Here is a 24,606-nt window from a genome sequence, read left to right as displayed (position 1 = left end):
TTGTTTGGGTTACCAAGGAGGCAGTGAGGTCCAGTGGTTAAAGTCCAGGTCTTGTAACCAGAAGGTTACCAGTTCAAATCCCACCTCTGCCACTCCCTGAGTGACCCTGAGCAATCACTTAACCTCCTTGTGCTCAATCCTGCGGATGAGATGTTAAATCAATGCTCTATTTTAAGTGACTTTGCATATAATGCACAGTTCACAGCCTACATCTGTAAAGTGCTTTGTGATGGTGGTCCAATGTGAAAGGCGCTATATAAAGCTATTATATTATTATTACTGATTCTGCATTGTTCACATTCAGATGGATACCTTTAAAGTACATAGAGAGAACAAAACAATTCCAGTAAATCTTACTTCATATGTATTGCCATTCTTTCCCATTATCAAAGACATTTTGCATCCATAGAATGAAGAATGCATGTGTATTGAAAACACGTGAGCCTGTGGAAAAGCAGTACCATAACCAGTGCTTGTCATCTTCTCGGCCAGGTGGTAAATTACAAATTATGTGAGATCTAGAATTCATGGCTGTACATGTTAGTTAAGATATAATGCATTATTAAGATGTAAAAGCATCACGTGTCAAATGTTTTGCTCTTCTGTTCCCCCACCCCTTTAGTCCATAGACCTGAGTGATGTGATGCTGGCGGCGCTGCTGGGAGACAAACCTGACTTTGTGAAGCTGTTCCTTGAGAATGGGGTGGACCTGAAGGAGTTCTTGACTGAGAAGAGGCTGCTGGCGCTCTACAACAACCTGCCGCCCACCAGCCCTTGCCTCCGCAGGATCCTGAAGAAGCGAGAGGAGGAGCAGCTCTACATGAAGAAGCCCAGGACCTCCTCCAGCTGGGGCATACAGCTGTACCACGTATCCGATGTGCTCTGCAACCTGCTGGGTGGCATCACCAAGCCCCTCTACCCCAGGCCCAGGGACAGATCAACGCATGCAGTGCCAATACCACAGGTCAGGATAAACGTAAGGGGAGAACCAATGACACATCCAAGTCTGCTAATTACAAACTTTAAAACAAGCATCTTTTTTGATCTTAATAGTTTTTTTTGGCGATGCTTTTTAATTTTTTTTTTACAATGTTTGCAATCATTTCCTAGTTTAGTTCTAATATTTCATCCTATGTTCATATAGTCATCACCACATTGTCCACCTGTGGTCTGGTGCCACCAGTGGTATTATCTCAATAACTTAAATTCCTTAAAAACTAAAAATAAAACAGGAGGTCAGATATAACCAAGGTCTGGAACCATATTTAAATAAAGTTGGATTGCGAGTGAGTGAGTCAAATTTACCATAAAAAAATAATTAAAAAATTAAAAAATAACCTCAAGATTGTTCATCTGTTTACATCAGCTAACTCTACTTCTTCATTGCTCAATCTAAGTGGCCTTCTTTTTGCTTGCAACCCTGTGTTGTTTTGTCGTGTTTTTTTGTTTTCTGCATTTGAGAAATCATGTAACTTTCAGTTCTGTATTTGTATGTATAGAGGAATAAAAAGTAATCTCTCCCAACCACTTTTTGGCATTCCAATCTCACTTTCCATCTGTCTTTGAAACATATTTTACACAGGTGTGAGAACATTATCTTTGCTAACTTGAGCAACATTCATTCTTCTTTATTGCAGCTTGGATCAAATGACCTGGAGAGTTTTCAGAATTTAATCACCATGGATGCAAAAGACTCAAGTGTTGAACGGCTTGATCCTACCAGAGACCTCTTCATTTGGGCAATTCTAGAAAACAGGAAAGAGATAGCCGACATTTTCTGGCAATTGGTAGATTGTGATCTCATACATTTTATATACAGCGGTTTGCAGAAGTATTCACCCCCTACCAATAATGTCACATTTTGTTGAACACTGTTATATGAGGAGGAGGTTAAATGTCAGCAAAACTTGCAAAGAAAATGTAAAAATTAAACGTACTTGTTGCATAAGTATTCAGCCCCTTAAGTCAGTATTTGGTAGAAGCACCTTTTGCAGTAATTACTGCTATGAGTCTTTTTGGATAGGTCTCTACTCGTTTTGCACAGTAGTATGGTGACATTTTTGCACATTCTTCTCGGGAAAATTGCTCCAGTTCTGATAAGTTTGCTGGCGATTGTCAATGGACCAATCTGAAAGTAAATTTTCAATTGGATTCAAGTCAGGACTTTGACTGGGCCACTCAAGAACATTAATTCTCTTCTTGTTCAACCACTCCGGTGTGGCTTTGGCTTTGTGCTTCGGGTCATTGTCCTGCTGAAATGTGAATTTCCACCCCAGTTTCAGAGTCTTGGCTGACTCAAACAGATTTTCCACAAGGATTTGCCTGTAGTTGCACCATCCATTCTCCCCTCTATCTTGACAAGCTTCCCAGTCCCTGCTAAAGAGACACATCTCCATAACACGATGCTGTCACCACCATGCTTGACAGTTGGGATGGTGTTGACTGGGTGATGTGCAGTGTTGGGCTTGTGCCAGCCGTAATGCTTGGAATTTAGACCGAAAAGTTCAATTTTTGTCTCGTCTGACCACAAAACCTGTTTTCCACATGTCTGCAGTATCATCTACATGCTTTCTCGCAGACTCCATACGTGCTTTAAGATGAGGCTTTTTGAGTAATGGCTTCTTTCTTGCCACCTGTCTATACAGTCCAGCTTTGTGTAGGGACTGGCTTATTGTTGATGTGTGAAGACTGACTCCCATCTCAGACACAAAACTTTGCAGATCTGTCAAGGTCATTGTTGGCTTCACAGTGACATCCCAAACCAGTTTCCTGCTTGCCTGGCTGCTCAGTTTGGGAGGGCAACCTGATCTGGGAAGTGTCTGGGTGGTATGATGCATCTTCCACTTCTTCACCGTGATGAAAGGGATCATCAAAACCTTTGAAATTTTATTGTACCCTTCTCCTGCTCTGTGCTTCTCCACCACTTTATCCCTGACTTGTTTCGAAAGTTGCTTGGTCTTCATGATTGCTTTGTTGGAACACTATGTGAGCTGCAGCTTGAAAGTCTTTATATAACTGAGGGAAATTACCTAAACCACTTTGAGTGCACACAGGCTGAAACCATTTCACTAAATTTGTGATCTTTCAAACAAATCATTTGTTTGTGTGATTTAGGACTTCAGTAGCAAAGGGGTTGAATACTTATGCAACTGAGATTAATCTGTTTTTCTCTGTAAATCTTACTTATATATATTCCAGATGAATGCATTGTGGAGTATGCTCAGGTGCCAACAAAATGTAAAAACTTTGCAAGGGAGGTGAGTACTTGAATACCACTGTATGTATGTTTACAATGGAATGCACGCCTAACAAGATGCAGTAAAGACCTGATGATCTAAATTTGAATTCTACAAACACCTCTGTTTCATTTGAACAGAAATGGTAACCTACCATGTTTTTTTCTAATTCTATCTCACTGGCATTTGCAGTGCAGTATGTATGTATTCCAAGAAACAGGAGTTATATTGTAATTTAAGATATTTCTGTATTTGGAATGCCATTTTAACTTTTATACAGAAATAATTTAATAATCTTACCAAATCCATTTTGCGAACACCCCTGGTCCTAGTTGATTTTGATAATAGAGGTTTCACTGGTTAAGTGTGACTCAGCCACCACTACTACAGTAAAACCTTTGATATAACATTGCTTTAGACTGGAAAATGGTGACGTATTATACAATGCTGGTTTATGGAGGTAATACTGCACCTAAAAAAAAGGAATAAATGAACACTTCAAAGTCACAGTTTATACAGTAGAAGTACAGCCCATGTGGGATATGTGTGGAATTCTTGCAACATACTTGATTACAGTATATACTTAGAAAAGAAAAATCACTTGACTTGGGGCTGGCTTGCACAGATTTACATAAATTTTAGTCAGACACCACTTACAAATCATGTATAGACAGGCTCTGGATTGTAGAGGTGTGACTGAAATATAGTGAGTTCTGGTTGGAAATCTCCATCCCGACCTGTGAGGGCGCTAAGTAGCGAAAGGGAAAGTCTTTGGACAGGCTGGCCTGACAGTTCATTTCCTGGGTCGGGAAGTCAGTGTGTTAGTACTGTGCTTATTATTTGCGGGACTGCAACCCTTTTCACTACTGTGCAATACACACACAATTAGACACACACGTGATCACAGGTCCAAAGTGAGTGCTCTCAGTGCTTGTGGTGAAGTACAATATAAATACGTGCTATAGTGCTGAACAAGTGGTGAAGTATTATCCGGGTTTATTGCTGGCCTATAGCGACAGCTCCGGAACGTGTTAGCCATCTATAAACACACAAGTAACAATTATAGACAAGACAAACAAAACAAACACTCACAATTATTTATTTAGTGCACTGCACAGGTCCTTCCAGGTTAGCTTTCGTAACCAAAGCGAAGGAAAATATTTAAGATTCTCCGGCCCCTTTACGCTATCACAAATGACACCTTGTTAAATGATTGCACCAGACTCTATCGCCGTAGCTGGAAGTAGTCTCACCTTCTTCCAGGCTGACCGACTTCCCGACCTCGGAAACAAACTGTCAGGCCAGCCCGTCCAAAGAAATTCCCCTAGTTTCTTTTTACGCTGTCACAGTCCTTCTCAGTTCTATCTAAAACAAACCAATGCGAAGGAACAGATTATGATTCTCCGTCCCCTTTTATGCTGTCACACATGACCCCTTGGTAAACGAATGCAACAACCTCTCCAATCTGTGGCTGCCACGTCGTTTCCCTTCCCTTTCCCAATAACTCCTTCAATGTGTTATTGCAACAGAGTCTCGGCCCCTTCCTAGCTGGCCGACTTCCCTTGAACCCTATGAAAGAACTGTTAGGTCAGCCCGTCCAGGGAACTCTGTTCTCACTGCTTATCACCCTCACAGGTCGGGAGGGAGATTTCCAAACAGAACTCTTATATTTCCGTCACAAGAAGGTATAACAGCATTCATTTCAGTAAAGATTTGGTCGGGATCCAAAAATGATGCCGAATTACACAGAACACCAGTTTGTGGACGGGTTGGTTTTACTGTATGTCCTTGTCACCCACCTCACAGTTAATGTGTTTTGAATTCCGATAAGGAATGAGGTTACAAACAAAATGTTTCAATGAGGTCATGCCAGCTACATTCTGGCTCTGGCACTTGAAGAAAGGGATTTCTGTACTACATCACAGACACTGATTAGCATGTCTGTTTTTAGAGCCAGGATTGCATTGCCGCAGCCCTGGCAGCCAGCAAGATCCTGAAGGAACTAGCCAAAGAGGAGGAGGACACAGATCTGTCTGAGGACACGAAAGCTCTTGCAGAACAATATGAGAAACAAGCCATTGGTGGGTATTTTTTATCCAAGTTTTACTGCCCAGTTCGAGTGTCACCTCACACGTGCAAGCCACTTAGCAATTAAGAGGACTGAAGATCAATGTCTCTTTTCACCTGCTGAACAAAGGCCACGGAAACCTTGGTGCAGAGGCCCAGACTGGGCAGTCTCTGCCCGGACTTATCTGTCCAGTTGTGGTAGCTAGAGCACAATGAAGTGACCTTGACCCATTTTTTCTCCCTGACTGAGGGAGCACTAGAGCCAAAGCAGAGCTCCCTGTGGATCCCCAGCCAAGATCAGCAACTTGGCAGGAGTGGGATTCGAATTACGCTTGCATGAATCGCCTACCAGTCCAAATCGCAGTGCTTTTACTTGATCAGTCTCAATGCCAATGGTGGATATTATTCAGGAAGTTTGAGAAGGTCCTCTTTAAGTAGTTAAGTACACCAATCATCTTATTTCTTGTTTCAATTTTGTGATATGGCAATATGACAATAATCTTTTCCATACTTCCAGGGGTGTTTACAGAGTGCCATCAGAGAGATGAACTTCGTGCCCAAAAGCTGCTGACCCGGGAGTCGGTGGCCTGGGGAGACACGACCTGCCTGCGTCTGGCTGTGGAGGCTAACGACAAAAACTTTGTGGCGCAAGGAGGAGTCCAGGTGCAGCTGCATAGAATATCATCTAGAAAGTATAGCAGAGATTGAATAAACAGGTGTTTAGATAATGTGAAGTACATGCCCACCAGATCAAACACTAGTCCAACACTATGGGGACACGCTCCTCTAGTTCAGATAAAAAGAAAATTTGGACAACAACGTTCATAAGTAAAAGCACAGTGTGAAAAAAGTAGTGGGAAGATAGGTGAGTATCCTTAATACTAGCTTGCCAAAAGCCATTTATGGAGTAGGCAGACATAGCTATTTATATAACTCAACAGTGGTTGACTACTGAAAGAAGACTTTGCATGATGTCTCATCATAAAGTCCTGTATTAAATGAAAGTTCAATTGTTCTACCCTTCTAGACCCTTCTTACACAGATCTGGTGGGGAGAGCTGGCGGTGGACACCAGGATGTGGAAGGTGTTGTTGTGCATGTTTATCTTTCCTCTCATCTGCACTGGCCTCATCAAATTCAGGTATGTTTTTGTTTACAGAAGATAACAAAAATATACTGGCGGAAAGTCCTACAATTGCTGTTGATCGGCTGACCAGTTTTCTTACTGGGCACCAAGTGAGTTTTAAAATCCTAGACAAGGTTTACACCAAATACATAGATTAAGTGTAGAGAATAAACAAGAAAAAAAGATCTGCTTTTTCAAATGATTTCTGAATTAATATCCAGTGTATTGTTTTCTGCTAGTTATGTGACATTGCAGGTATTTTTTATTTTTTTTTTACTTTACTGTAAATGCTGTCAACTTGGAGCTTGGGTATATGCTTTTGTGGATATGAGCCCAAGTTCAGACTACATATGGTATAGCTGCTGAATCGTTCAGTATTCTCTAGCACAGAATTCAGCCTTCTATCCTTTGTAAAGTATTTTCTTTGAATTTCAGACGGGACAGGGTGATCAAAAAGAGAAACCCTCGAAGAGACATTATGGGCAGCAATGACTCTATGGCACCAAGCTCCACTGACAAAAAGCTGCAATCTCGATCTCGGTCAGCTTCTAATGTAGTTTCTAGTTGAAATATTTATGGATTGGTGCGGCAGGGCGGAAGCCCTGCCAGTATAAAGTGTGTGTGTGTGTGTATGTGCGCGTGTGTGGGGGGGGGGGTGGGGGGGGGGGGGGGGGGGGTGTGTGTGTGTGGGGCCATAATTGAATGATTAACGGTTAATGAGGCTCTAGCTACAGGTGTATAAAACGGGTAATCTTGGGTGTTAGGAGAGTTAATGTTGAACTCATGTCTGAGTCTCCCTCAGTGACACTACACTATCACAACTGGTCATTCTTGTATTGAGTCAGGCCCCATATCAGATTTATTTTGTTCTACACTCTTCAGGGAGCTCTCTGAGGAGAACCTGAAGCCAATGACACGCCTCACAGGTTTCTACAGCTCTCCCGCAGTCGTCTTTTACTGGAACGTTTTGTCCTACTTTGGGTTCCTCTGGCTGTTTGCCTACGTGTTGATGATCGATTTCCAGGTCACGCCATCGTGGAAGGAGCTACTGCTGTACATCTGGCTCTTTACTGTGGTTTGTGAGGAGATTAGGCAGGTGAGAGAGTGGATATCCAGAAACTGTGAACATACGTCTTAGTGATGCTTGATTTAACACAGTAAATGTTTCTTTTTGTGATTGTTATGTCCTCTATTTATGGACTGCCTACTTGTATAATACTAATGTACTTTCTTTTTTGGGTTTTTCATGAAGTTTTTTCATGATCCAGATGGATTTGGGTTTCGTAAGAAGGCAGTCATTTACTTCAGTAACCCATGGAACAAGTTTGATGTGGCTTCGATTTGTATTTTCATTGCTGGACTAGCATGCAGGTTTGTGGGTCTTATTAGGTTTTTATACTGTAATTATTTTCAACCACTGCTTTGTTATCTTGATATTTGTGCCGGGGGGTATTGCTAAGATTTTTGTTAAGGGTGTGTCATGGTGCCGGTGATGGAGGGCATCTGCAAATGTCAAGCACAGCTAGAATGAAATGATCATCAACAGAAAAGTGGGAATGAAGGTCCTCCTGATTTGCAAGTGGTTGGCAGCTGTGAGGTGACTTTAGAATTTGGGCATTTCAAATAGAACTAAACAAAATTGTCCCTGTCCAGATTTTATATTTTATTTGTACATTCAAATCATTAGTTTGTATATTGGTTAACAACTGATCACACCATGTTTTGTTTTCAGGTTGACCACCACTGCTTTCTATGAGGGTCGGATCATTCTAGCCTTTGATTTTAACATTTGGTGCCTGCGCCTGATGGCCATCTTTACAGTCAACAAAAATCTTGGACCAAAGATTATCATAGTGAAAAGAATGGTAGGTTCAGTACTGCAACAAAAGTAAAATATGTAGGGTTAAGAGTGTACCACTCCCAAATTCTAACTCTACCTCCTACTAAACTGCTTTCAATTTACAATATATATGAGAAATCAATATGAGAATCGGAAATGTATCTGTATGCATAAAATTCTCTATTTCTCTATACATAATTTTGGGAGGGGGTTGAGCGATCATCCTTGGACAACTTGAGATGGAATTAACCTTTTAAAATTGGTGGGGTCCAGTATTATTAATAGTTTTACATTTTTAACTGTCACCTATATGATGTCTGCAATCATTCTGAGTAGTTCTTATATTAATTACCGGTTCTTATACCTTGACTTATCAAGCTTAGCCTTCACAGACATGGCATAGTCCTCTAGTAGCAGCAGTACAGTCATGTTGCATTGGAAAAGCAGACCAGCTTCTTTCAGTGTACCAACTCATTCCCCCTCCCGTTGCAGATGAAGGATATCTTCTTCTTCCTATTTTTGCTGGGGGTTTGGGTGGTGGCGTACGGAGTTGCCAACCAAGCCATCCTGATCCACAATGAGGAGCGCCTGGACTGGATCTTCCGGGGCGCTGTCTACGAACCATATCTCACCATATTTGGCCATATACCGGCAAAAATTGATAGTACGTACAGAGCAGTGCCAGTGTGAAACCTCATCCACATAAACTGCGCCTCACAACAGCCTGGGGTGCGAGTGTGTAAGCAGTCAGTAGTGGGAGGTTATAGCCTTAGAGAGGAAATATTACAAGTGCATTAGGTTGATGTGTACTTTTAAGTTAAAAAATTCATGAGAATATTGAAGCCATTCAATTAGAGCTTATTTTTTCAACAGCAAGTGTTAAAACTGTAATGGAACCAAAAGTTGACTTGAACATCAACATACTGTATGGATGACTCTTTTCGTATTACTGCCTACAAACAAGGTTTAGAGTGCTATGAAGCAAAAGCCCCCTTTTCACAGATTTGTATTGTTTATTTTTATACAGAATTAGATATGATTTATAATTAAAGGTTTTAGGACACAGTATGCATACAGTATATGTTCTGTATCTCTGTTTACTTTGAATAGCTATTGAATGGTCAATGCAAAACATCTTTTCTAAGGTGGCTCCCCCTCACAGCCAATGTATATTTGTACTCAAAGTCTATTAGTATGCAGCCTCAGAGGCTCACTTCCCTCAGTTTTCTTTGTCATGTAATTGAATCTTGGGTTAACCATCCGTAGTTCAGTTTTGAACCGTGCACCCTTTGTTCTTCTTTTCTTCCTTGCAGATACTGATTTTGACATCAGTCAGTGTACTGTAGATGGCACTGACCCGCTGAAACCAAAGTGCCCAGTTCTCGGTGACAATAACCAGCCTGTTTTCCCGCATTGGATCACCATCATTTTGCTCTGCATTTACCTGCTTTTTGCGAACATACTGCTACTCAACCTTCTCATCGCGATGTTCAAGTGAGTGTTTTTGTAAGCCTCTAGATATTAGTATATTATATATTGTACACAATTGGACCATTGATGCTCTGCTAAATACTCGGGTTGATCTACTAAGATGCGCCAGTCGCAGCGCAAAAATACCTCAATTTGCATTTTCATTGCAAAGTATACATTTTGTCGTATATACTAAGAGAAAATATGTTCATGAAGAGAGCCGCAATATACTAATTTAAATATTTGTTGCGTCATCTTATCAAGATCTCTAGCATTGTGATGAGACATTTTTTTGAAAAAATAGCTGAGTTGTGGTTTGCTGCAGCAGAAGGTTCCGAAGGATAACGTCTGTACACCACTCTTACCTGACACTGTGTTTTTCGAGCAGAGGCAAGTGTTTTGGAGCAATGTCCAGAGCTGCCTCACCAAGTCCTCAACCTGTTCATGGCATTAGTGGTGAAGGGGAAGGCAGGGAAATAAAAAGCTGCTTTTAAGCACCCCAAAGGTTCTGCCGCAGCCCTGGTCTGTATATGTTCCTCGTTATAGTGCTCCTCTGCAGGTAAGGTTGGATTTAGTACAGGCGTAAGTATCCACGCCTTTAAAGGGTAGCCACTGTCTCCTTAAAACAATTGTGTAATAATAATTAATAATATTACTAATCATCATAGCGCCTTTTATGCAACACAGTAACACTGTGTGTTCCCGTGGCTAAAGAAATAGGCTTATAACCAGGAGGTCCCTGGTTCAAATCCCAGCTCAGCCACTGACTTATTGTTTGACCCTGAACAAGTCACTTAACCTCCTTGTGCTCCATCTTTGGGGTGAGATGTTGTTTTAAGTGAATCTGCAGCTGATGCATAGTTCACATACCCTAGTCTCCTATGAAAGGCGCTATATAAAAAATAAAGATTATTATACAAATACATAAGGTCAAGGCATGTGTATATATGGGTATTTTGTTATGGTTATTATAATTATCGTTATTTATTATTATTGTGGTTTTATAAATACGACAGGTGGAAAACTGATTATTGTTTTTAAAATAACATCTCTTGAGAATGCGTGGTCGCCAGCTAATTATTTATTGATGAATTGGCTGTCGGCCACGCTTATTACAGAAACTGTGCAGAGTGTGGCCGAGGGATAAACGAGGTAATTGACAACCAGTTAATCTCTCGGCCCCTATATATACTGGCAGCTGTTGCTGAGGGAGGAGGAAGGAGAATCCGAGACGGACTGTTTCAACGTTAAATGAAAGAAACAAACAATTGCTACTGAGCCATAATCACTGTAACTGCACAGTATTTGTTTGGTGTTTTGGAATAGTGTTTGTTTTTTTTTGGCCCTCGTTGTTTCTTGTTTAAAGTGTCACACCCCGCAGTACTGCCTGTTGTGTATCTATCCTTTCCTGGTCTGACGTCACCACAAAGCACATCCGTCACAGCATTGTAGAATTTAAAGCAAAGCATCTACATAATTACATAATTATGCTGAAATGCCAATGTAAACAAATACGTTTAGTCTTGTTTTAAAAATAGGTGTTTTAATCACAATCACAAACACATTATTTTAATCTTTAAAGCAGTTATACTTTCCTAACAGCCAGCCATCTCCATTTTTCTTTTCCATAAGTTTGTTAGAAATGTGGCGGTCATGAACTGAACCGTGAAACTTGGCTACCACATTTATGATTTAGTAACTTTTAGATCTTTGCTTGGAACGCGAAAAACAATTGGAAAGTTAAAACACTACCACAAAAGCCCTCCACGACAGTTGGAAAAGCTTTACTGTCTCCTAGCTGCAATCACAGCGGCCATGGTTAGGGGATAGTGTTTTCATGTTGCCTTTTAAAGATTTGCTAATTGCGACTGTTTAAAACGTGCTTTCAAAAGTTCTTAACAAATTGATGCAACTGTAAGTGTCGCAATTGCCAACAGCTTTAGTACATCTCATTATAATATTTGAGAACCATCATTTGCACTACCCCATTTTTGCGAATTTATACAGGAACGCCCATAATTACAAATTCATCTAACGCTGAAACGCAAAGAAAAACTGAGAGCGAGGATGACGTAATTCTGACCTGTCGCACAGGGTCGCAGACCCTCGACGCCGACCAGAAATTATGTCTGTCTGAAGTAGAAACCAACCTTAAGTATTTCTTGTGTAACACCTATAGTCCAGTAGATGGGGCTATAAGTCCACTTTAAGGAGGGATAGCCAAAGTTTATTTTATTTATTTATTTACTGCATTTATGTAGCACTTTTTATACAAGTGTTGCAAAGCACTGTACAGCACATAGCAGAAAAAAAGAACAAACCGCAACACATTTGTATAGCATGTCACACATACAACTGTCATAAACCAAACCAGTTAACTAACATATTTAAATAACAGTATACGCATAATACAAAAGCAGCAATTTTAAAATTACATTAAAACCCACTAAGAAAGCCATTTTATAAAAGTGCATTTTTAGCTTCCCTGACAAACGAAGGCAGAGCATTCCATAATCTGACCCTAGGAATAACCATCAGCCCCGCATCCTGTGATCTCAGAGTGTGGTTTAGAAGATACAGAGTCAGTAACTCCTGCAAATAACTAGGTGCTAATCTATTCAGGGCCTTGTAAGTTAACAGCAGAATCTTAAAATCAATTCTATAGTGCACAGGGAGCCAGTGTAAAGAGATAAAAACAGGGGTAATATGTTCGCTTTTTTTTTTTCGGTTTTAGTCAGAATTCTAGCGGCAGTATTCTGAACAAGCTACAAACGGGATACCACACGTTTCAGTGCACCAGAAAAAAGTTAATTACAGTAATAAATTCTAGATGAACAAAGGCATGCATTAGTCTCTCGGCATCAGATACTGAAATAATTGGTCTAAGTTTGGCTATATTTCTCAAATGGTAAAAAGATACTTTAGTAACTTCCCTACTATGAGTCTCAAATGATAGATCAGGATCAAAGATGACCCCCAAACTCTTAATTTGTAGTTAAAATTTTGATGAGAGGCTGCAACGGTCAAACTCATGTAATCCCACATTTCCTTTTAGTTGGTTCTGTGATCCCACTCGCATAACCTCTGTTTTGTCAGAATTCAACATTAGAATATTCTGTGACATCCAATGCTTGATGTCTGCAAGACAAATAGCTAATAACACCCAGGCAGAAGAAATTCCTGGCCTTTGGGACAAGTATAGCTGGGTATCATCAGCATAGCAATGGAAGTTCAATCCATGTCTGTGGGTAATGTCACCTAACGGTAGCATACATAATGAAAACAGCAAGGGACCTAGAATGGAGCCCTGTGAAACACCACAGACAACTTCCGATAATGCAGATTTTATCTCCCTAATAGAGATGAACTGAAACCTAACAGACAGACAAGATTTGAACCAGGATAAGACACGGTCACAGTCTTACTGTGTTTTTAAGACAATTCAGTAGGGTGGAATGGTCTACAGCATCAAAGGCAGCACTTAGATCTAGAAGAATTCAAACTGATGGAAAGCCTGAGTCAGAGCTTATCAGCAGATCATTCACAGCTCTGACAAGAGCCGTCTCGCTGCTGTGTGCAGCACAAAAACCAGACTGAAACTTCTCTGTCAGTTCCTGCAAGGTAATAATAATAATAAAAAAAAACACTAATAATAATGTTTAGCACTTACAACTTGTTGAGGATATTTTGGGCCATTGCTTGTTTTTTATATGTTGCTGGTGCTTCCAGTTTAATTTAGTTCAAATAGTACACAAAACTTACAGAACAGACTGTATTCAGGTACCAGCAAATACTATATGTTGTAGCGTGCACGGGGGTAGGCAGCAGCAGGGCTGGTAGGTAACATAGTCACACACAGGGTCATATGCCGGTTCTTTTGTACAGCGGTATCGGCACTATGCTTTAGTGCGAGAGGTCCTGGGTTCGCACCTGCCCTCCGCCTGTGTGTAGATTGCCTCGCCCTGTGTATATATATATATATATATATATATATATATATATATATACATACATACTACCGGTCAAAAGTTTTAGAACACCCCCATATTTCCAGTTTTTATTGAAATTTAAGCAGTTCAAGTCCAGTGAATAACCTGAAATAACCTTGTACTGCAGGAAGTAATATATTGCTATCATAATGGTGAGAAAAAGTCAATTAACAAAGGAAGACAGACAGACCACTATAACCCTTAAAAGTGTAGGTCTTTCCTTTAGAGAAATTGCAAAGAAAGCCAAGATGTCAGTGAGTACAGTTTCCTACACCATCAAAAGGCACTTGGAAACATGCAGCAAGACAATGAGCCTAAACATACAAGCAGATCTACAAAAGAATGGCTGCAGAAGAAGAAATTCCGCATTTTAGAATGGGCTGGTCAAAGTCTAGACCTAAACCCCATCGAAATGTTGTGGCAGGACCTGAAGCGAGCTGTCCATGCAAGGAAGCCCTCAAATGTCATCAAGTTGAAGCAGATCTGTAAGGAGGAATGGGCCAAAATTCCTCAAAACCGATGTGAGAGACTGACGAATGGGCCAAAATTCCTCAAAACCGATGTGAGAGACTGACCAACAGTTACAGGAAATGCTTAGTAGAAGTCATTGCAGCTCAAGGGGGTGCTACCAGTTACTGAATCTAAAGGTTCACATACTTTTTCACACATGGGTATCGAATGTTGGGTTATTTGTGGACAAATAAATGTTGAAAAATTATCATGTTTTTGTGTCATTTGTTTGATCTTTATCTATTATTAGGACTTTGATTAAGATCTAATAACAAAACGTCTTAGACATGTTGTATTTTTGTACTCTGATACATTATGAGCAACAATAATTTACTCAAAACCTCCACTAGTGTTTTCTACTATTATAACAACCTTGACTGCAACAGTCCAAAGCACCTTTGGCCATTGTTCCAGTCCAATGTTCTTGTGCATATTTTAGCCTTTTAGTTTTTTTCCCCATTCTTAACAGAGGTATTCTTACTGCAACACATCCTTTAATTCCTGATTTCAAGAGTGACCTTCATATTGTTGATTTGATGGACAACGACACCTGTGCTTTCGGCTAGTCCTGTTGTCAATTCAACACTTGTCTTCTTTCTATTCCTTAAGGATATTATCTTCAAGTATTGTTCATCCTTATTAGACAGCGTTGTGGGTCTTCCAGTCCTGGGTTTGTCAATTACAGATGATGTTTCTCTGTACTTGTTGATTATGTTTCGAATAGCACACCTTGAAAATGGATTTGAAATCATTGTAACTGTGCTTCAGTTCACAACTCTAGCTGGTCACTTGCTCAGCAGAAGTTGTGACATTTTCCACTAACTAAATACCGTAAATAACTATTATTATTTGTGTGTGACAGCTACACATTTCAAGATGTCCAGGACAACACAGACAAGATCTGGAAGTTCCAGCGTTATGGCCTGATTGTGGAGTACCACAGCCAGCCCCTATTCCCGCCCCCTTTGATCATCTTCAGTCACCTCCACTTGCTCATAGTGCGCATCTTCTGCAAATCTAAGACTCACAAGCAGTTCAGTAAGTAACGACACCTTCCCTGCCTTCATAGTCTCAAACACTCAGGGACCTGTTTTTAAACAAGTGCAAAGACAAATATGCTGATTGTAATCAAACAATCAAGTAATAGTAAAACTATGAATAATTATTAAACTGCTTCTTCCTGTATAAGTTGATGCTTACTTGTTGTTTACTGTTAATTATATTTCTTCTTAGAAGATGTGACCCTTGACTAGGTTAGCCACTGGTAACCTCTGCATTCTAAATATTATTTCATTGTTGTTTAGAGAAGAAGTTGCCAGGGAACGAAGAAACGGGGCTGCTTTCGTGGGAGGCTTTCATGAAAGAAAACTATCTGACAGACCTTCATAATGAACTGAATCAGAGCAGTGATAACAAGATACGGGACACTTCAGAAAAGTATAACACCTAGGGATTTATTCACATGAGCAATACCAAATTGATTCATGTCATTGCCAGCCACTCATTTGACTTCATCCCAGACATACTTATTACAGTGTGGCAGGCTAGGACAACTATGGTCCTGGGGGGGGCGGGGGGCTTTTCTACAGGTTTGACAGATATAATGAGATCATTACATGGTTTTGGACCTGGAGGTAGTTTGAGAGAACAGGCATGGCATGCAAGAGGAACTACCATATGAATTTGATTTGGCGCCGCTGCGTTTATTTTAAACTGATCAATATGACTGCGGCCCTTAAACGAGGGCGGTGATTATACAAGGGTGCCCTTTATTGATAATACTATGCTTCACAAACGGTGCAGTATTTGATTACATGATTTAAGGCATTTTAGAAGCGGCGTCATGAGAGGTTCCGAACTGCAGCACTATACTCTTGTGTGTTTTTGGGGCTTGAATGTAGTACATTTACTGACAGTTACCGAGAGCCTATTAGGTGGGAGTTGGGAGGCCAGGGTGTACTGTACTAGCAAATCACGAGTGTATTGGTTGTTAAGGGGCGGGACAATGCTGGTGCGCCAGTTCAGTCCAAGAATGTGATGTAGATATTTTTCTGCACCAAAAATTACCACAGAATATCAGCTTGATTTCTGTAAAAACTCAATATATCCCACTTTTTATTTCTCACTAACTTGCTTGAGAAATTGAAACTTAATCTTATCATAGTTAGTAAGAAGGACCGCTGTTCTGTACGTAGTTTATCTTGGATTTTCTTTCCCCTAAAATAAAATGTGCTTACTATGTGTGTGTACATTAGTTTGTAATTTATGTGCTAGATTGAGGATCCCGTCTCTTCAGGGGTGTTACATGTACATAGTCAGTGTTGCGTGTTTATTTGTTTACTGTGTGTGTGTTTTTAGTAGGGTGGAGAAAAAATCCCTTAATATTTCTTTATTGATATCAGCGTTTATTCGCTTCTATTATAAAGCTGATATATGACTGCTGCGTCAGTACAGGGCGTCTTTAATACGAGGGCGGCGCCAAATTGAAGTAATACGGTATATGCTTCTAAGTGCTATGGCACTCTTGACAATTTGTATGTGTGTCTGTGTTAGAGGGCTTCATTTCCCATGCACAGCAGAGCTTTACTCCAGTTAAGAGTATTATTTCAAGGTACTTGTACTTTCTTCTGTCTCTGTGATCAAGCTGTGCTTTACCATGCTTTCACATTGATTTTACTATGCTTTAACAACACTCGTGAAAAAGCAGAAGCCCCCTCAGGTACAGCAGATTCTCCTACAGGGTTTTTCATTTACTTTGGTTCTTTTTTCAGAGTTGGCATGATGGTGGATTTCTTAGAAAGAGGCAAAGAAAGGCAATCTGGTATTGTGGAGAAGAGACTGGCCCATCTCGAAGAACAGGTTTTGTCTTTTAATACAATGAGGCCCGATTGACAAAGCCTAAAGTCAGTTTTAACAAATCAAATCATTCATGTCGATTAACAACAGTCAAGTAAAGTTTCATAAATATCAAACTTTATTTACGAAGACATTAAAAAATAACTTTTCATGTTAATTTGGCCCTAAATATGTTCCTTATGGAGTTCATTGTTTTTTCAGTACAACCCTTATGAAAGTTAAATTAGATCAGCTTATTAGTGTTCTGATGCTAATTTAATTGTACTGTAATCTGTTTTTTGCATTATTTAGGCTTTCCAGTCTGCTAAAGCTTTAAACTGGATTATGAATGCTCTAAAGAGTAAAGGCTATGGTTATCAAGATGAAGTTCCATTGCTTTGTAAGTTCTACAAGCCACAGCTATTATACTACGCTTTTTAAAGTAATGTATTTACCTTTATTTGTTTGAAATAATCATTGCAGTGCACTGTTGTCCCTTGGCAGGCTGTTCTTTATCTGCCGTTCCATTACTGAGTAAGAACAGAACGTCTAACCGCTATGAAAGAGTAGTGTTGTGTGATATGGCTGATGCCCTGGGGAAAAAAATATATGGGTTTTCACTGATAAAATGGAGAGTGTTACTTAAGACTGAATTTCATTGTTAATAAAAAATATTTAAGTGAAGTAATAAATTAATCGTTAACTTTAGTTAAATATTTTACCTGTGTTGTATCCAGTATTTCAAGACGTTAAGATATTATCTAAAAAAATATATTATTTCCTTCATCAGTATCCAACAGTAAAAGTATCGATACAGCAGACGTGAACTCCACAGAGGCGAGTGAGGGTGGAAAACCTCAGTATCACCTCAATGCTCGACAGCTCCTCTACCCTGCTTCCAGTGTGAAACGCTTCCCAGTTCCGGATGAGAAAGTACCTTGGGAGGTCATTATTTTTTTAAAGATGTTTTTTTGATCAAGGAAAAATTTTCATGCAGGGCACGTGGGTCATGTTTTACAGCTTGTATAGGGAAGAGTCTGGATCTGGTATTCAGACTTGAGTGAAAGTGATTCATTTTGTATAAATTATTGAAGGCTTATTACAAAAATAACAAATATATATAATAATAAAGGTCAATGCAATATAATATATATATATATATATTTTTTTTTTACAGGTACAGTTTGATGTTTACTGCCCTACAATTTATAATTCAGATAGTGTATCAAGAGCAAACTGTGAGAATCACAATGAGTAAGTACTTTACTTTAAAAAACAACTCACAAGCCTGTCAACAAACAGTAAAACACATCAAGAGGTGCACTGTTGTGAAACTGCAATTTCTTTTACACAAAACAGTGCCTCACCTTTTTTTTAATACAAATAGAGGAAACTATAAGTTGGGAGAGTTTTAAAAACGTAACAAGGACGAGACACAGCATTTTTAGTATGGTACAGTTGATGAACAGTCCATTCTGAACTGGTTCAGATTAACGAGAGTCTACTGTATGATGGACTCGGGAATACTTCATTTTTAAAGAAACAGCAGTTTCTTAGACTCATGATGAGCTGAGATACTGGGCTCAAAAGGTTACATATGCCTGTGGCAGAGCACAGCTCTGCTCTTCAGAAATTGGCAGGAATGGGGTTAAATTCCCCTAACTGCCTTGGTTCATTGTGTTCAGGTGGCTGGGGTTGATTAGATGATTAGTTTAACGATCAATCAGTGCCCAGCCACCTGTCATAAAAGGAGGCCTCTGCTTTTCATTTGGGAAGAGGGAGCTGAGGAAGCAGGTTGGTTTTTTGGAAAGTTTGAATCCAGCAAAGGCATTGCCCAGCCTGGAAATTGTTATTTTTGTAAGTTTTGCTTTTTGTCTTTCTTTGTGATTAAATTGCTTTGTTTTGGCCCTTGTGCCCTTTCATTTTTGTGTTTATAATAAAATAGTTATTTTTTTGAACTACAGACTGTCTCTGGGCCTCTAGGTGGCGCTATCCCACTCTGATACCATATGTGGCAGGCTGGCAAGTGGAAAGAGGCCCAGAGACAGTCTGTAGTTCAAAAGAATAACTTTTATTATAAACACAAAAATGAAAGGGCACAAGGGCCAAAACAAAGCAATTTAAACAAAGACAAAAAGCAAAACTTACAAAAATAACAATTTCCAGGCTGGGCGATGACTTCACTAGATTCAAACAACCAAAAAAACCAACCTGCTTCCTCAGCTCCCTCTTCCCAAATGAAAAGCAGAGGCCTCCTTTTATGTCAGGTGGCTGGGCACTCAGTGATCGTTAAACTAATCATCTAATCAACCCCAGCCACCTGAACACAATGAACCAAGGCAGGTAGGGGAATTTAACCCCATCCCTGCCAATTTCTAAAGAGCAGAGCTGTGCTCTGCCACAATGCCCTGCTACTTATAAACGTTTTCTGAATTGTATATTTTTTTCCCCCAGATCTTCAGACGATGCCTCAAGAGTGAACTACAAGTAAGCTTTAAGCAGCTAATTTCCGTAGAGAAGCTAAGAATGGATTATTAGTTCCTGTTGGCAGTAGCCCATCAAATGCAAACAATACCTTAAAAAAAATACACTTAAATGTTATAAACGTTTGCTTACTGTTGTAAGTCCTTCTGATTTCAGAGCACGTTGTTTATCTTTCCTGACCAATTTGTATTTTGAGAAACCCCGTGGGAAGGACTGGTTTGGAAGGAAAGGGGAAGTTACACTGGTTTGGACCCAATCGTGCCCTGGACCCAATCATTACACGGTAATTTACTGTATTTACTTGAAATTGTACCCCATGGTTATCTTAATAGATAATAACGTAATTTCCTACAGAATTTTAACACTTATTCATCCAAGGGAACAGATCTATATAATGAATACATGTTATGATCAGAGATTATTATGAATTTAAAGAATGTTGACAGGGGATGCATCTAATTTAGAGAAGCAATCTATGGAGTTGCAATTTGCATTTGTAAGAAAAAAAAGTTACAGAAACTTATTAAGCTTTGAGTTGCATTTAAATTAAATGTGGATGTACTACAGTACACATACATTAGCCAGCTTTTAGGTTACACTCTAACAATCTGGATCAAAGGACAATATACAGTATTCTGGACACTGTTCTAGAATGTTCTCCTTTGACTGGTTTTGTTGCAATTTTTGATACATCTAGCTGGAAGAGGAGCTCGGATGACTCTGTTTCCAAGACAGGCACAAAGAAAGTTTTGGAATTCATTGCTATCAAGCGCAACAAATTTGAACTTTGGTCCTTTCCAGGGGTATGTACCACACACTTAGAAAAAAAATGATAAAAAAGTTTGAAATGAGTTTTTGGGATACAGTAATCAATAACCAAGGGCTTGCTACTACATCTCGTTTTGGTAGAAATATTTTGAAAGATTTTTTTCTCTAGTCCTGTAATTTACATGTTAATGTTATAAAATGAGAAACCAACCATCTAAATACTGTATGCTTTCTACACTTACTGTATATTAATTTGTTTGGTTCAATAAACATGTTATGAAATATAAGAGTTCTCTTATGTGTTTGTCTTGATGATTCAGTTTGTATATCCTTTTATATTTCAGTCTTTACAGCCTGGTCTCAATAGAGCTGTCAGAATTCTTTCCAATGTCAGAATACAACTGATACACTGCAGCATAACTATTGACAGTCCCCTGCAACACCCTGCCCCTAATAATACATCAAATAAATAACCACATTGAAATAACAAGAAACAGACTGACATTTCATACTCATACAAAGTTGTTTTTTGTTCAGTGAATGGTCACTGCTTATTGTTTTCTTTGGGTCATTTTCTTACAGGGAGTGCTTCAGCTGGGTGAGACTTTACCAAAAAGACTGAGGCAGCTACTAAGCACCAAGCTACAGGAAGAGGTCCAAAGCATGCTGGGGGCCGCCACCAAGGTAACTTCCTTTGAACAGGAACATGAAAGATGTTCCAATCATTGCCTTGCACTTCAAAGTTTTGTGAATAGGGTCAGCAGTGCAGTGTGTAACTCGCATTAGTTGCACTATGTTTGAAATGTTAGACTACACCTTTAAATGACAGGTTTGAGTTAGTGCACGTTTGTGTCTGGACTATTAGGGTTCCCGTGTATTGATTGGGGTTGAGATTTGTATGCAAGACTAAAAACAGCCACAATTTCCCTTTTGCTCTGTACACCTCCTCATACTGTGTACTCTCCCATTAAAGCCTTTTGACCTCACTTATTATATATCGACAATGAATACACACATTGTCAAACTGTAAGAAATTAGTAGATACATGTTTGGCTGATTTCTTGATGATTCAGTGTTTTTAAAGGTATGGATTGCCCCTTTGTGGATGAAAGGCACTACCCTTATAAGTTAACTATACACTTACACAGTCATTTTCCAATGATCTCCATATACTGTGCATGGTTTGCCATGGTTTTTTATTGTACTTTACTATGTTCTCACTATCTTTTATTTTACTTTCTTATGCTTCTGATGATTCTACCCTGCCACTGTTCTGTTTGATAATTCTACCCTGCCACTGTTCTGTTTGATGATTCTACCCTGCCACTGTTCTGTTTGATGATTCTACCCTGCCACTGTTCTGTTTGATGATTCTACCCTGCCACTGTTCTGTGTTCTAGGTTTATGAGGGATATGTTGATGACCCAAGGAACACAGATAATGCATGGGTTGAAACTACTGCAATCAATATACACTTTGATGATACCAAGCACTCAGTGCTTGAATATTTAAATACAATGGTAAGTGTGTTTCTGTTCCTGCTGTTCCTGTCTGTCGCTGTTTGGACAGTTAAAATATAACTAGGATCTGAACTGTATAGATTCCCAAATATTGTGCATGTTAACTCTGCAGTGCCCCACATTCATGTTCGTGTTCAGTTTAATCTTAAAATATGATTCCCTGGAAGAAAAAAATAGCAATTGTTTTAAGAGGTGGGTGAAGTTAAAGGTGTGCCCATGTTTAATGGATGATTCTGATGTTGTTTGCAGTGTCTACAAGACTCCAATACAGACATCTCTGTCAGGTGGCAGGTAGTGGATCAAAAGATCCCTCTGTATGGAAACCACAAAGAGATTCTGCAGAAAGTTGCTCAAATCCATAATGCGCATTATTGACACAGACGACTGATGCACTGCAGAAAACAATGAATGTAATATATATAGGAAATAGGTGGTCATTTTTTCCTTACTTAATTAAACAATGGTATATAAACACTTATAGCATGACAATCGGCAACACTGAATTTTAATTATGTACACCTGTCTTTAAGTCAAAGAAAACCCCAAAAGCAAGTACAAATAAGTATTATCTTAAAACAAACCCATCCAATTAATTTAGGGTATGGTTAGAACAAAAAACAGGAGGGACACATGCCCTCCATGACCTGAGTTGTGCACCACTGGTGTAAAGAAGGGCTCTAAATCTGTGGTGCCCAACTCTGGTCCTGGGGTTGTGTCGGCTAGTTTTCTTTACAACTGAGCTCTCAATTACTTAACTAGACCCTTAGTTGAACTGTTAATTTGTTTAATTAGACCTTTTGTAATGGTTTTCAGCTCTTAAATAGTTGCATAATTAAAGTTACTTATGCAATGTTATAGCTAACTGAGCCAATATCTCAGAGTTTGGTCTACCATCATCCAGAAAGTCACATAAATGTATATGGAGCACAAGCATATGTAAGATATTATATTATACTTGGATAAATTGTCAGGTACATGATGGAGGGGGGAGGGGGGGGGGGGATCTTTTATAATGATCTAAAAAGAGGAGAGTCTTCATCCTGCCATTCTCACAATCATTCAACTATGCTTCTGCAGATCTCTTATTTTCATGATATAGTTAAATGGAGGTAGTTTTTATAGGTGTAGATCATTAAAATAGTCCCTAAAACATGTTTTTGCACCTTCATCTGTGTATTTATATATATATATATATATATATGATTTCCTTTAATACTTACTGACATCTGTTTAGCATGTTCCTCTACAGCGTGTCACTGGACACAGACCCGAATCTTATTTGCGTGAATGATCTTTCCTTGGGATTTATAGATTTGGATTACTATAATAATATAATACTTTTTTTAATACTTTTGTACAGCTTGTCTTCATAAAATAAACGCAATATTGTTTGCACAGATAATGTAATCATTAGTTTCTTAAGTTTTTAATTTTTATATTTTTTGACTGTCTGTTGTATCCGAATATATATATAAGTGTTCATTTAATTGGATATATATTATATATATGATATCATATATATATAATATATATATATATATATATATATATATATATTATATATATATATATATATATATATATATAAATGATTGTATGTGAAGGAATGTGTTACATTATGCTAGGGAGTCAAAATATGAAAACACGTAATATAGGACAATAAAAATATGAATCATAAAATACGTGTTGACTTCTTTTTACTTTATGATTGTATATGTGATATAATTAATATAATAGAATTCAGTTGTTCAGGACAAGTCACACACAAATGTGAGCAGAAGTAAAGGTTAGTTAGGTTAGAGCCTTCCCTATTGCAAATCTTTAATCTGCTGGTCATTTTTATACTGACCTTATTACAGATGTTACACCTTTCTCAGGCTCTCTCAGAGGCTACCCCATCGATAACATTTGCAGGAGGCGCTATTAAACATGCCGAGTGCAGACACAGTGGTATAAAATGATTACGTACAAACACAATGGAATAATGTCAAGCTATGCAATGTTTCAGGCAGGAAATTCTCAATAACCTTCACAGGAAAATCCCTGAAACTACAGTATGTCCTGAATCAAGCACAAATTGGACTAGGAAGGTAAATCCCACACTCACGTCAACCTTCATTCAGTGTGAGTGAACAGTATTATTTAAGCGAGGTAAATGTATAATACAGCTGACTACACTATCTTTAGTTAAATAGTTAAATAAGAAGAATTAAACAGTATAGCTTAGTTTACTGTGATGCCATCTCTACAAGCCATCTCATATAAAATATACCGAGCATCAAAAGAAGCTTATAACTATTATAACACATTTATTTTTGAAAAAAAAAAGGTATATAAATGATGGACATTAAGTGTAGTTCTGAAACCCAAAACTACTGTAGGCGCAGGGCCAGTGTGAGTTTCTAACCCTGCATGGTACAGCACACTTGTATGAGTCTCTATGTAAGTGTAACTGCTGGCTGTTTATGTTACTGCAAAAATGCAATGCTCTTTTGAGTTCATTCTCCAGCTGATCTGTACTGATTGCCAGCTCTTAACCTGCCAATAGGGTTTTCCAGTTCTTGTGAGTTCTCTAAAAAGATGTAAATAAGAATGCTAAGGATTCCTAATTAACTCCCTTCAGGCACAGAATCTGGACGCACACGCACACACACATGTACACGCACACGCACACACATGTATAAAATGTATTGGCTGTGTTTTTGATCATGAAATGTAGGGCTAGTAAATCACCATACATCTTAGTGTGGTTAATAAAATTC

The 24,606-nt window shown here is 38.9% G+C and overlaps 1 protein-coding gene across 2 annotated transcripts in view; it reads left to right on the top strand.

Moving 5' to 3' along the window:
• LOC121322247 (transient receptor potential cation channel subfamily M member 2-like) overlaps positions 1–23,288 on the top strand; it is a 45,578-nt gene extending 22,290 nt beyond the window's left edge. The window contains exons 12-34 of one of the 2 annotated variants that reach the window (XM_041261927.1): positions 623–964; positions 1,638–1,787; positions 5,188–5,317; positions 5,821–5,966; positions 6,331–6,443; positions 6,864–6,968; positions 7,311–7,524; positions 7,681–7,799; positions 8,161–8,293; positions 8,761–8,932; positions 9,582–9,762; positions 15,100–15,275; positions 15,542–15,674; positions 17,009–17,096; positions 17,385–17,472; positions 17,863–18,017; positions 18,250–18,326; positions 19,527–19,559; positions 19,753–19,839; positions 20,254–20,359; positions 20,907–21,008; positions 21,725–21,844; positions 22,094–23,288. In XM_041261927.1, the coding sequence (XP_041117861.1) occupies positions 623–964; positions 1,638–1,787; positions 5,188–5,317; positions 5,821–5,966; positions 6,331–6,443; positions 6,864–6,968; positions 7,311–7,524; positions 7,681–7,799; positions 8,161–8,293; positions 8,761–8,932; positions 9,582–9,762; positions 15,100–15,275; positions 15,542–15,674; positions 17,009–17,096; positions 17,385–17,472; positions 17,863–18,017; positions 18,250–18,326; positions 19,527–19,559; positions 19,753–19,839; positions 20,254–20,359; positions 20,907–21,008; positions 21,725–21,844; positions 22,094–22,219 (3,096 nt within the window). In that variant the 3' untranslated portion in view covers positions 22,220–23,288. Of the gene's footprint in view, positions 1–622; positions 965–1,637; positions 1,788–5,187; positions 5,318–5,820; positions 5,967–6,330; positions 6,444–6,863; positions 6,969–7,310; positions 7,525–7,680; positions 7,800–8,160; positions 8,294–8,760; positions 8,933–9,581; positions 9,763–15,099; positions 15,276–15,541; positions 15,675–17,008; positions 17,097–17,384; positions 17,473–17,862; positions 18,018–18,249; positions 18,327–19,526; positions 19,560–19,712; positions 19,840–20,253; positions 20,360–20,906; positions 21,009–21,724; positions 21,845–22,093 lie in introns of those variants that run through there. The other variant, XM_041261928.1, reaches the window with a different exon arrangement.
• Positions 23,289–24,606: the final 1,318 nt, after the last annotated feature.

The sequence above is a fragment of the Polyodon spathula genome, chromosome 10 (genome assembly GCF_017654505.1).
Source record: "Polyodon spathula isolate WHYD16114869_AA chromosome 10, ASM1765450v1, whole genome shotgun sequence".
Lineage (NCBI taxonomy): Eukaryota > Metazoa > Chordata > Actinopteri > Acipenseriformes > Polyodontidae > Polyodon > Polyodon spathula.
The sequence above is the reverse complement of the archived record's forward strand: the minus strand, read 5'-3'. Positions and strand labels throughout refer to the sequence as shown.